The sequence below is a fragment of the Betta splendens genome, chromosome 9 (assembly GCF_900634795.4).
Source record: "Betta splendens chromosome 9, fBetSpl5.4, whole genome shotgun sequence".
Lineage (NCBI taxonomy): Eukaryota > Metazoa > Chordata > Actinopteri > Anabantiformes > Osphronemidae > Betta > Betta splendens.
In genome coordinates, this window is record NC_040889.2 from 25,086,488 (window position 1) to 25,100,444 (window position 13,957).

Genomic DNA, 13,957 nt, shown 5'->3' on the forward strand with positions numbered 1-13,957 from the left:
ATAAGTGACCATCACATAGATCTGTTCTGTCTCACTGAAACCTGGCTGCAGCAGGATGAATATGTTACTTTAAATGAGTTGACTCCAATGAGTCACATAAACTATCTTGTTCCTAGAAGTACAGGTAGAAGTGGAGGAGTAGCAGCAATTCATAACTCAGATTTATTAATTACTCCTAAACCTAAACATAGTTATAACTCATTTGAGAGCCTCACTCTGAGTCTTTCTCACCCAGACTCCAAAACCCAGAATCCAGTTGTGTTTTGTATTGTTTACCCTCCTCCTGCTCCATATTTGGAGTCCTTAACTGAATTTTCTGAATTCTTACTGTATCTGACTTAGTTCATAGCACAGATAAAGTCATTGTAGTGAGAGACTTTAACATTCATGTAGATGTTGACAGCAACTGTCTCAGCACTGCTTTTAACTCCTTAATAGACACTATTGGTTTTACACAGCAGGTAAATGAACCCACTCATCGTTTTAACCACACCCTAGATCTTGTCCTGACATATGGGGTTGAAATTGATAATTTAATAGTTCTTCCCCAAAACCATCTGTTATCTGACCATATTTTTTTAACTTTTGAATTTAGCATAATTGACCTTACAATAGCTGGAAAGAAATGTTACTATAGCAGATGTTTATCTGACAACGCTGTTGCCAGATTTAAGCAGATGATTCCATCATCTTTTGCCTCAATGTCTTGTAGATACACAGAGAACAGTCACCTTAATCCTTATGAACAGGTTGACTGTCTTGTAGATGATGCTGCAGCTTCTCTACGTACAATGTTAGACACAGTAGCTCCTCCTCTGAAGAAGACAGTGAATCAGAGGACGTTAGCTCCGTGGTATAACTCAGAGATCCGCAGCCTAAAGCACAGGACCAGACAACTAGAAAGGCAGTGGCGTTCCAACAAAATAAATGTAAACTGCATTGCATGGAAGGACAGTCTAATAAAATATAAAAAAGCACTTTGTGCTGCTACGAAAACATATTATTCCTCCTTAATTGAGGAAAACAAAAACAACCCCAGGTTTCTTTTCAGCACTGTAGCCAGGCTGACTAAAATTAAGCATTTTGATGTCTGTTCTTGATTCAGTTACAGACAGTTCCAGGTCATTTTAGACATTGAGTGGTGATTACTGCTGTGACTACTACTAGTACTTTTTTAACTGATTTTATACAGCTTTTACTGTGTTGCTTTACTTTGTTAAGAAGCAACAGGAGTGCGACGTGCTAACCATTGTGCTGTGCCAAACAGCCGGGGTTCATGGACATACATGGTATATGCTATATAATATGACATACAATATTTACATAATGCACATGAGGTAAAAAAATTGAATCAGATTAAAGACTAGCTGCTTTGTGAAGCCTTAACTACTCATGCTAAATCTCGACAGTTCTCTGCAGTGCATCGGGTGTGAAGCATTGACAGAGAATACTCTCTATCCTGCTCCTATAAAAGTCCACTAGGAGCTGAGATTGTACCTTGGCCTGTCTGAGCTTAAGAAGAAAAGCCTCTTTTTCGCTAAGAGGGAGGTGTTAGTGGTACTTTGTTGTGCAGACCCAAGAACTTGACACTGTTGACTCTCTCAACCTCCTCACCTTTTATGTAGAGGGGAGGTGGTGGCTGTCCCAGTTACAGGTAAGATAACTGTTTGATCATCACCCAAGTGTGACTGGATGATGGACACTCTTTTACAGTTTTTCTCAGTTGCTTTAGTACAATTCTCAGATCAGACTGAAATTCTCAAAACTATTTGCTCAATTTTCACAACATGATGTCACTTGTGCACATCATATAAGCAGTTTCTTACTTCTTTGAACAAGTTGAACTGCTTTGGTACATCCATTCAAATGATTATGTACAATTCCCTGCTCTTTGCTACATTATTAATTGTTTGTCATGTTGATCAAAATATATTATATAGTTCACTGTGCATTAGTCTTACTCCCTTAAAACATCTAGTCATCATGTCATCGTAAAAGTCATTAACTGCAAAATGGTTGACCGGGTTGTCATAATGTGACATACAACATATTTCTATACATCTCCATTATATGTTCTTTCTAAATCTGTCCTAAATTGCTCTCAGGTGACTTGACTTTCTCTAACAAAGCTGCGTTGCTTAACTCTATTGAGGATTTTTTCTCATGGAGATGGAAAGTTTATGATTGCCAACCACATACACAAATGGCCCTCCTGGCTGCCATGAGTGTGTCACGTCCGGGCTTTTCACCCGCCCTTTACACTGAAAGGACTTCCTGTTTTATTTTGTATACTTCCTGTTTCTCTGTTCAGTCCCCGGATCACTCAGCACACCTGTTAGCAGTTTATTAATCAACACCGGTATATAGCCTCCATCCCTCACAGACTCCAGTTGCCAGATTGTTGCGTGAGATCACCACTTTCCAGCGTTCCTTGATTAGTCCTGTTGTGTATCGTGTTTCTCGTTCTGACCACCGACTCTGAGCCTGCTTGATCCTTGTCTGCCTTGATTGTTTGCTACTGCCTGTTGCCGACCTTGCCTGCCCGACCACGATTCAACGCCTGACGTTTGGTATTGTACTCACCTCTCGTATATGACCTGTGCCTGCTCCTGACTACGCCTCTGCCTGATCCCGTTTAACCTGCTTGATCTCCTGTGTATGACCCTGCCTGGATTTGACGCTGCATATTGGAATAAACTACCCTCTTTAACACCAGAAACCTTGTATTGTGCTGTGCATGTGGGTCCGTCATCTACGCCGCCCTGACAGAACAATCTGGCCAGAAATGGACCCAGCCAGCATCGAGAACCTCCGCGCTGCGCTCGCCGCCCAGGAGCAACGGCTCAGCGAGCAGGAGGAAAGGACCAACTCCGCGCTCCAGAATCTGGCGGAGTGCGCCCGCCGTCAGGAGAACGCAGTGGCGGGACTCGTGGAGGCGGTGGGCCGCCTCGCGTCAGGAAACGCCGATGGCACCGCGCCGATCAAGGTTTCAGCGACCGCAGCGGCAAGTGCACCCGCGACGACTCCGCCGACTCTTCCTCCGGCACCCGACACACGCCTTGGTGCGCCAACCCGTTTTTCCGGTGAGTCGGGCGACTGCCGGGCATTTCTCACACAATGTGAGATCCACTATGAACTACACGCTCCCGCGTTTCCCACCGAGAGAGCTAAGGTGGCGTACGTGGTTTCGCACCTGACCGGGGAAGCGGAGGCGTGGGCAACGGCAGAATGGCAGAACGGTTCAACCTGCATGTTGTCTTTTAGAGCTTTTTCAACGGCGTTGAAGCAGATCTTCCAGGAGATCACGCCTGGAAGGGAAGCAGCGCAGAGACTCGTGAACATTCGACAAGGAGGGAGGACCACGGCCAAGTACGCGATCGAGTTTAGGACCCTGGCGGCGGAGGCCGGATGGGACGCAACCGCCTTGGGCAACGTGTTCATCCGCGGCCTCTCACGGCGCGTGAAGGACTGTCTAGCAGTTCGGGATCTGCCGAGCGACTTGAATGCATTGATATCACTGGCCATCCAGATTGACCGACGACTGGGAAGCAGCGAACGAGAGCACCGTGGAAAGGCGGAAGTCTCCACCAGAGGTCAGTGTTTCACCGACGGAGGTTCCCCCTCGCGGGGCTCAGGTACGCCGCCACCACCAGAAGAACCCATGCAGCTGGGATGCGCGCGTCTCACAGAGTCAGAGAAACGACGCCGCTGCTCCCAGGGGTTATGTTTGTATTGTGGACAGCACGGACATTTCGCCAATAAATGTCCGCTAAAAGACCTGGCTCACCACGAGCACGGAGGATCGTGGTGAGCCGAACCATGTTTGGTAGCGCCTCCGCCCGTTCACTGCCTGCAGTCACGCTCTCGTCCAGCTCTCATTCTCTCCAGCAGGCGGTCCTCATCGATTCAGGGGCCGATGCCAGCCTGATGGACGCCAGGTTGGTGGAGAGGATGGGCGTCGCCATCTCCCCGCTCGCGGCGCCGGTGGAAACCACAGCACTGGACGGCCGCAAACTATGGAAGGTGACCCACCACACAGAGGCCGTCACCATGGAGTTTGCAGACGGCCACACGGAACGCATCCATTTCTTGGTGGTGGAAGCATGCTACCACCCGTTGGTGTTGGGCCACACGTGGCTGCGCCGGCACAACCCCAGGCTGGACTGGAGAAGCGGTGAGGTAAGCGAGTGGGACATGGAATGTAGGAGCACTTGTTTTCAGCCCTTGGTGAAGACGGAGGAGCCACCGACCGGGACTGGTCAGGAAAAAGTGGACCTGACCGGAGTGCCGGCCTGCTACCATGACCTCGCCGCGGTGTTCAGTAAGTCCAAGGCCATGTCCCTGCCACCCCACAGGACCCACGACTGTGCCATAAACCTACGGCCCGGCTCCAACCCCCCCAAGGGGAGACTGTTCCAGCTGGCTCCAGCCGAAAGACAGGCGATGAAGGAGTATCTGGACTCGGCGTTGGCTACAGGCATCATCCGGCCATCTTCCTCTCCAGCGGGGGCCGGGTTTTTCTTTGTGTGAAAGAAGGATGGCACACTCCGACCACGACATTACCATTCGGGACTCATACCCTCTTCCCCTCCTCCACTCTGCGTTTGAGCTACTGTCGGGAGCTAAGTGGTTCACAAAATTGGATCTACGGAACGCATACCACTTGGTTCGCATTAGAGAAGGGCACGAGTGGAAGACGGCATTCAACACCCCGAACGGCCACTATGAGTACCTGGTGATGCCGTTCGGCCTCACCAACGCTCCCGCCGTCTTCCAGTCGTTTGTTAACGAAGTATTAGGCCCAATGATAAACAGATTCGCATTTGTGTACCTTGATGACATTTTGATTTTTTCTAGTACCGAGGAGGAACACCAGAGCCACGTCCGTCAGGTCCTAAAGAAACTTCTGGAACATCGGCTCTTCGTAAAAGCCGAGAAGTGTGAGTTTCACGTCAGCACCGTGTCATTTCTGGGCTTCATCGTGTCACAGGGTCAAATGCACAGGGCTACATCCCTGTGCATTTATGTCCCGCAAATTATCTCCCGCGGAACGGAACTATGATATCGGGAACCGGGAGCTGCTAGCTGTTAAGACAGCGTTGGAGGAGTGGAGGCACTGGCTGGAGGGAGCGGCGCAGCCTTTCTTGGTCTACACCGACCACAAAAACTTAGAATACATAAAGACCGCAAAGAGGCTAAACTCCCGCCAGGCCCGCTGGGCGCTGTTCTTCAGCCGCTTCCATTTCCACCTGTCATACCGCCCAGGCTCGAAGAATACGAAACCGGACGCTCTCTCCCGGCTCCATGACCATCTAGACGCCCCGGTGGAACCGGAGCACATCCTACCAGCAGGGTGCCTGGTGGGGGCAGTTACGTGGCCGGTGGAGAGACGGGTCCAGGAGGCCACCCAGGGCCTTCCCAGACCTCCTGCATGTCCCCCCAACCGTCTGTTTGTTCCCCCAGGTCTTAGAGGGGAGGTGATCCATTGGGCCCACGCGTCTGCCATCAGCTGCCACCCCGGGGCACCCCGCACCGCGTTCAGGGTGGGCAAACGGTTCTGGTGGCCCTCAATGAAATCGGACGTCCGGGAGTACGTGGCCGGATGTCCCACATGCTCGATGTATAAACCGTCCCACCAGCGACCCGCCGGTCTCCTGCGACCGTTACCAGTCCCACATCGGCCGTGGTCGCACGTGGCGCTAGATTTCGTCACCGGGTTACCACCCTCGGCAGGTAACCGGGTCGTCATGACCGTGGTGGACCGTTTCTCTAAGTGCGCGCATTTCATTCCTCTGCCCAGACTCCCCTCAGCCAGGCAGACGGCCCAAGCCATGTTGGACCATGTCTTCCGCCTACATGGATTTCCGCAGGACATTGTGTCGGACCGTGGACCCCAGTTCGTGTCCCGTTTCTGGAGGGAATTCCGCTCACTTTTGGGGGCAGAGGTCAGCCTCTCCTCTGGATACCACCCGGAGACCAACGGCCAGACGGAGAGGGCCAACCAACAGTTGGAGGTGGGACTAAGATTGTTGGCATCGAAGAGCCCCGGGACGTGGTCCCGGAAGCTGATATGGGTCGAGTTCGCCCACAACACCCTGCCTTGCGCCTCCACGGGTTTGACCCCTTTCCAGTGTGCTTATGGCTTCCAGCCCCCTATGTTTCCGTCCTTAGAAAAGGAGGTCCACGTCCCCTCGGCCCATGCTTTGTTACGGCGGTGCCGACAGACGTGGCTCAGAGCCCGGAGGACGATGCTCCAGGCCCAGGCCCGCTACAAGGAGGCAGCAGACCGCAAGAGGTCCCCAGGACCCACGTATGAAGTAGGCGACCAGGTCTGGCTGTCCACGAAGGACCTGCGGCTCCCGGGATCTCCACGTAAGTTGACTCCACGGTTCATCGGTCCGTACAGTATCGCTCAAGTGATTAACCCCGTGGCCGTGAGACTCTCGTTGCCCAGGTCCATGAAAGTGCATCCTACCTTCTACGTCAGCCGGCTCAAACCCCACCGCTCCTGTCCTCTGGTCCCTCCGTCCCAGCCTCCACCTCCGCCCCGGGTGGTGGACGGCCACCCGGTCTACTCGGTGCGGGACCTTCTCGACTGCAGGCGCCGGGGCCGCGGGTTCCAATACCTGGTCGACTGGGAAGGCTACGGGGCGGACGAGAGGTCCTGGGTCCCGGCCCGAGACATCCTGGACCGCTCGCTCATCCGGGACTTCCATCGGGCGCATCCGGAGGCTCCCGCCCCGGACGGGCTCCGCCGGGATGCCGAGGCGGCGACGGGGACAGCGCCAGGATCCGGTCCCTCCTCCTGATCCACCCTCCGCAAGTCCACAAGGACTTGACATTCTGATGGCACTGACACGTTCAATGAGATAAAAACGTTTGAGAGATAAGCTAAAGATTTTGAGCAAGTTACAGGCTTTTGCAAGAAATCCATAGTGTTTGATTGTGATTTAATATTTATTATATTATTATTTATATGATGATGACAGAAAATTAATAGAGCATCTTGTGTTTTATTTGGATATTTTGTAACTGCCCTTTTTGTTATGGGCAACTGCCTCTAAGTGTAAAAGACAGTGTCTGTCTCTCAAAGGATCTCAAAATATCTTAGACACCTTTGCAGCCACAAGCTGTTTTCATTACGTGTCTGTTTCTATTGCATGTGTTTTATCAGGAAGTCTGTATCCTGAGCCTGTTTTGATTAAAGAGACTGCTAGTACCAGCAGGGGAACATAATGGCGACAGCAAGTCAAAGTAAGCCTTGTATTAATTTCTCAGACTTGTTTTTTTATTCACTCTAACATTAAACACTGACAAAATAGTTTGACTAATTTAATCCTCAGAGCAGCATTTTATTTGATGTTTGAGGTCTTGTTAACTGTGTTACTCTGTCTTTACAGATGTGAATCCTCTGACACGCAGCAGCAGCTATGAAATGCTGCCACCTCACAGTGAGTCTGCTGGTCTGATTTAAAAGTATTTTAATGTAACTTAAAGCTGATGGTTCTGTGCAGTAACATTAATTCATAGATTAACTACATTTGGTTGGCAGATACCATTTCCTTGATAGAGCAGCTTAGTAATCCTTCCATCTCTTTTCCTTGCTGTCAATGTCCAGGTAACTTGGAATGTCACCCAGAAAAGTATAAGAAAATATGTACTGTAACAATCTCATCAACTAAATTGAGCCAAACCAAGACTTGAGCTAAAGAAACTAAAAAAGTAAAAAACACAAGACAAATGAACATTATTGGTCTGTATTAAAAGGAAATGTGTTATTTTCTGTCATTTCAGTGTCTGAACTGAAGGTTGTTGTGCTGGGAAACAGATGGTCTGAGCAGAATGAAGTGGGAAACTTCCTGCTGGGAAAAAATACAACCATTGCAGCACCTGACCGCTGTTTGATGATCAGAGAAGGATTAGGGGACAAACACATAACCATCATTCACACTCCAGATCTGCTGTTTCCTAAAATGGACAATGTAAAAGAGTTTATACAACAATGTGATAAACTCACTCATCCTGGACCTCATGTGTTCCTGCTGGTTCTACATCCTAAAGACTTTACTGAGGACCACAAACGAAAGCTCTGTAGAATCCTTGAGAACTTCAGTGATCAATCATTTGATCATTCTCTGGTTCTGATAACTACATCTAAAATGATGACACCTCCAGCATTAAATGACATGATCAGGAAATGTAGATACAGACACTTAAACTGGAGAAACCTTGACCGTTTAGAGCTGCTAAAATGCTTGGGTCAGGTTGTAGAAGAGAATATAGGACAGCATGTTAAATTATCTGTGGACACAGAAGATCCAGCAAGTACAATAATAAGTTATGTCCAAAGCTCAACACTTCACATCACAGAGACTGCGAAGGCTGCTGGTAAGTCGAGAATCAACTCTCAAGGGCTCTGTATTAAAATTACTGGTAATTAATTATGCATCTTAAATGTTTGTTGGTCAAATGAAACGTTCGAGTTCCTCATCCTCTATATTTGTACTACAGTTTTTCTCAGTTGCTTTAATACAATTCTCAGATCAGAATGAAATTCTCAAAACTATTTGTTAAATCTTCACATCATGACTTCACCTGTGCATGTCAGGCTTCAGCAGATGTCGGACCCACATGCACAGTGCAGACGAGGTGTTCGGTTAACAAACAGTGTTTATTGTTCAAGCGTAGTCAGGCAATCCAGGTCATACACATTAAGTCTCAGGTTTAAGGCACAAAAGGAGCAGGCAAGGTTCAGTTCCGGGGACAGAAAAGGTTTCGCAACTAGTGAGCTCGGCAGAGGTACAAACAGGAAGTAGACTAAATCGTGGTCAGACAATCAGAACATTACCAAGAGATCCAGGCGTAGGTACAGTCAAGGAACAGGCAGGAATTGGCGGTCAGAAACAAACGTGATCGATGAACAGTGTAAGCTATACTGGTACGCTGGAAAGTGGTATGAAACTCGACAATCTGGCGTCTGACTGCTGGTTGAGGTGGTGCTTAAATACTGGGTGTGATTACTAACTACTGGCAGGTGTGCTTGATGAACTGGAGATAACAGGAAACATGTGTGCTCTGGATGAAACAGGAAGTCCATAAAAATAAAGCAGGAAATGGAAACTGGAACCAAAACATGATTACATGGATGAAAACTAAGTCCTTTCAAAATAAAACTGAAAACAAAAACCCAGATCATGACACTTATGACTAAGATTTCCCACTAAGTGGCTGCTTCTCCTTAATTGTCAAGAAAATATTAGATCTGCCATGTCCTTTCAAAATAAAATCCATCCATCCATTTTCATCCGCTTATCCGGGGCCGGGTTGCGGGGGCAGCAGTCTGAGCAGAGAGTTCCAGACTTCCCTCTCCCTGGACACTTCCTCCAGGTCTTCCGGTGGGACCCCAAGACATTCCCAGGCCAGCCGAGAGACGTAGTCTCTCCAGCGAGTCCTGGGTCTTCCTCGGGGCCTCCTACCGGTGGGACATGCCCGGAAAACCTCCCCAGGGAGGCGTCCAGGAGGCATCCGAACCAGATGCCTGAGCCACCTCAACTGGCTCCTCTCGATGTGGAGGAGCAGCGACTCTACTCCAAGGTCCTCCCAGGTGACAGAGCTCCTCACCTTATCTCTAAGGGAGTGCCCAGCCACCCTGCGGAGGAAGCTCATTTCAGCCGCTTGTATCCGTGACCTTTCCCTTTCGGTCATGACCCAAAGCTCATGACCATAGGTGAGGGTAGGAACGTAGATTGACCGGTAAATTGAGAGCTTTGCCTTTTGGCTCAGCTCCCTCTTCACCACGATGGACCGATACACCGACCGCATTACTGCAGCCGCCACACCGATCCGTCTGTCAAACTCACGCGCCTTCCTTCCCTCACTCGTGAACAAGACCCCAAGATACTTAAACATCTCCACTTGGGGCAGGAACTCTCCTCCAACCTGGAGAGAGCAAACCAGCTTTTTCCGGTCGAGAACCATGGCCTAAGATTAGCAGGAACCTTATTCTCATCCCAGACGCTTCACACTCAGCTGCAAACCGCACCAGCGCATGCTAGGGGTCCTAGCCCGATGAAGCCAACAGGATAACATCATCTGCAAAAAGCAGAGATGCTATCCTGTGGTCCCCAAACCAGACCCCCTCTGGCCCCTGGCTGCGTCTAGAAATTCTGTCCATAAAAATAATGAACAGAACCGGTGACAAAGGGCAGCCCTGCCGAAGTCCAACATGCACCGGGAACAGGTCTGACTCCTGCTGGCAATGCGAACCAAGCTTCTGCTCCGGTTGTACAGATACCAAATGTCAGGACTCGCAGGGAGTGGACAGGAGTGAGGGACCCAAACGCACGGCTCAGGAGACAGACTGATAATGAACCAGGTTTATTTGGTGTAAACCAAGATGGCAGGCAAAAACAGGAGGCAATCGTCAGAACCAGGAAAAGACAATCTTCAGGCAGAGGTACAGGCAAGGACAAGGCAAACACGGTCAAAACGGGCATGAATCAAAACCATGGACTTACTCTGTGTTGGCTGGAAGACTGACAAACCGGGTGCTCGACAACAACAAACTGGCAGAGAACCGAGGAACATGCAGATGCTTAAATGCTAGGTGACTGATTACTAAATGAGCTGCAGGTGTGGATAATGACCGGTAATGGCAGGAAACAGCTGTGGTGTGATATGGCAGGAAGTTCTTTAAAATAAAACCAGAGACTAGAATCAAAGCATGACTGACAGTAAGGACTTTGAAATAATAACCAAGAATGGAACCAGACACTACTGAAAGTAAAGACTCAAAGTAAAACAAGGAACAGGACCAGAGACTGTGACACCGAACAGCCCTTAGCAAAGAGCCCTGGACTCCATTCTCCCGGAGCCCCCCCCCCCACAGGATGTCACGAGGGACGCGGTCGAATGCCTTCTCCAGATCCACCAGGCACATGTAGACTGGTTGGGCAAACTCCCACAAACCCTCAAGCACCCTGCTGAGGGTATAAAGCTGGTCCAGCGTTCCACGACCAGGCCGAAAACCACATTGTTCCTCCTGTATCCGAGATTCGACTATCGGCTGAATTGTCCTCTCCAGTACCCTGGCATAGACTTTCCCAGGGAGGCTGAGAAGTGTGATCCCCCTATAGTTGGAACACACTCTCCTGTCCCCCTTTTTGTGAAGAGGGACAACCACCCCGGTTGTCCAGTCCAGAGGAACTGTCCCCCTCGTCCACGCGATGTTGCAGAGGCATGTCACCCAAGACAGCCCCACAACATCCAAAGACTTGAGGTACTCAGGATGGATCTCATCCACCCCCGCTGCTCTGCCACCGAGGAGCTTACTAACTACCTCATTGATGGGCGAGTCCGCTTCCGAGTCCCCTGCCTCTGCTTCCTCAGCAGAAGGCATGTCGAAGGGGTTGAGGAGATCCTCAAAGTACTCCTTCCACCGTCCACTAATATCCCCAGTTGAGGTCAACAGCTCCCCACCTCCACTGAAAACAGAGTTGGTAAAGAACTGCTTCCCCCTCCTGAGGCGCCGAACAGTTTGCCAGAATCCCTTTGAGGCCGAGCGATAGTCCTCCTCCATGGCCTCCCCGAACTCCTCCCAGGCCCATGTTTTTGCCTCCACAACGACACGGGCTGCAGCACGCTTGGCCTGCCGGTAACCATCAGCTGCCTCAGGAGTCCCACAGGTCAAACATACTCCTTCTTCAGCTTGATGGCATTCCTTACCTCCGGAGTCCACCACCGGGTCATGTGAAACGACTACAAAGTCTATCATCGGCCTAGGGTGTCCTGGTGCGATGTGCATCGATGGACAACCTTATGTTCGAACATGGTGTTTGTTATGGCCAAACTGTGCCTAGTACAGAAGTCCAATAACATAGCACCATTTGGGTTCAGATCAGGGAGGCCGTTCCTCCCAATCACGCCTCTCCAGGTATCACTGTCGTTACCTACGTGGGCATTGAAATCTCCCAGAAGAACGATGGGGTCCCCAGTTGGAGTGCTTTCCAACACTCCCTCCAGGGACCCCAAGAAGGCCGGGTACTCCACACTACCATTTGGCCCGTAAGCACAAATGACAGTGAGTGACCTATTCCCCACCCGAAGGCACAAGGAAGCGACCCTCTCGTCCACCAGGGAAAACTCCAACACATGGCGACTAAGCTGGGGAGCTATGAGCAAGCCCACACCAGCCCACCGCCTCTCACCGCAGGCAACTCCAGAGTAGAAGAGGGTCCAGCCCCTCTCAAGGAGTTGGGTTCCAGAGCCCAGGCTATATGTGGAGGTGAGCCCGACTATTTCTAGCCGGTACCGCTCGACCTCCTGCACAAGCTCAGGCTCCTTTCCCCTCAGTGACGTGACATTCCATGTCCCAATAGCCAGATTGGTTATCCAGGGATTGGGTCGCCTAGGCTCCCGCCTTCGACTGCTGCCCAATCCACTTTGCACCGGCCCTCTACGGATCCTCCTGCGGATGGTGGGTCCACTTGAGGACGGCCTCATGTCGCTCTTTCGGGCTTTGCCCGACCGGGCCCCGTGGGAATAGGCCCGGCCACCAAGCCTCGCATACGAGCCCCAACCCCGGGCCTGGCTCCAGGGTGGGGCCCCGGCTGCGCCATACCGGGCGACGTCTCTGGCCTTGGTCGTCTGCCTTTCATAGGGGGTTTGTGAACTGCTCTATATGTATAGATGTATATATTTCTATACATCTTTATTATATGTTTTTTTCCTAAATCTGTCCTGATTTGGTAAATTGCTCTATGGTGACTTGACTTTCTCTAACAAAGTTGCATCTCAATAATCATCAACTGGCAAGTATATATATATGTCTGACAATGGTGTGCTTACACATATTCCCATAATTGGTCCGTACAACACAGAGCATCTTATCACCTTTCTAGAAGCTCTCTACAGAGATCTCAACCCTGAAGAAGAGAGGGGTCAGAGTGGAGATCACCTGCTAACGTATGTGATAGTTTGGGACAATGTGAGTTTTCATCACTCCAACACCATCAGGCATCAGGATGGAAAGTTTTTGATCACCAGCCACATAAACAAATGACCCTCCTGGCTGCCATTGTCCAGTCTCTTGCAATCAAACAAAAAGGTGTAACTTACATTTTACAGTAATTTTCATCCAAAGTTTAACCATAAGTTATGTCAGAACCTCTCTCCAAAGTACACAGTAATATTGACAACATGACTAAGTAATTTGACTCTCTTGTTTGTAGACAATGACACAAGAACTTGGTATTGTGACGCCCACTGACACGTTCAATGACATAAAAACTTAAAAAAAAAGATTTTCAGCAAGTTACAGGCTTTTGCAAGAAATCCACAGTGTTTTGCTGTTTGTACAAATTGTTTTGAGAAATGCACACACATATTTGCAAACTTCAATTCTGATCTGAGAATTGCACTAAAGCGACTGAGAAAAACTGTAATACATTAGCATTAGCATTAGCATTTTAAACACACTGGGGTAGCACTGTTGCCTCACAGCTAGAGGGCCCTAGGTTCGTTTCTCGGCCCGGGTGCCTTTCTGTGTGGAGTTTGCATGTTCTCCCCGTGTTCATGTGGGGTCTCTCTGGGTTCTCCGGCTTCCTCCAATGGGCCAAAGACAAGAATTTGGTTAATTGGTCACTCTAGATTGCTTGGTGGTGTGGGTGCTTGTGTGACTGGTTGTTTGTCTATGTGTTGTCCTGCGATGGACTGACGACCTGTCCAGGGTGCATCCCACCTCTCGCCCATTGCCAGCTAAGCCACTCCACGTACGGGATTGAGCGGAATAGAAGATGGATAAATGGATTAAGTGGCCTAAATGTTTCCTGTAGTTTTCCCTCAATGTTTTCATCTATTGTTAGTTTTTTCCGTCCTTAAATAAATCTGTCCTCTGTTAACAGGTCTGCGTGCGGGTGAACAAATTCCTCAGCATCGCTCCAAGCCAGGTAAAACCTCA

General features: G+C 49.7%; 1 protein-coding gene across 1 annotated transcript in view; it reads left to right on the forward strand.

The window, feature by feature from the left end:
* The window catches only part of LOC114862821 (GTPase IMAP family member 8-like), a 28,283-nt gene that overhangs the window by 10,242 nt on the left and 4,084 nt on the right, over positions 1-13,957 (forward strand). Inside the window, exons 2-5 of the mRNA XM_029163526.3 lie at positions 7,175-7,254; positions 7,401-7,451; positions 7,795-8,388; positions 13,902-13,946. Of these exons, the coding sequence (XP_029019359.1) occupies positions 7,236-7,254; positions 7,401-7,451; positions 7,795-8,388; positions 13,902-13,946 (709 nt within the window). The 5' untranslated portion in view covers positions 7,175-7,235. The remainder of the gene's footprint in view (positions 1-7,174; positions 7,255-7,400; positions 7,452-7,794; positions 8,389-13,901; positions 13,947-13,957) is intronic.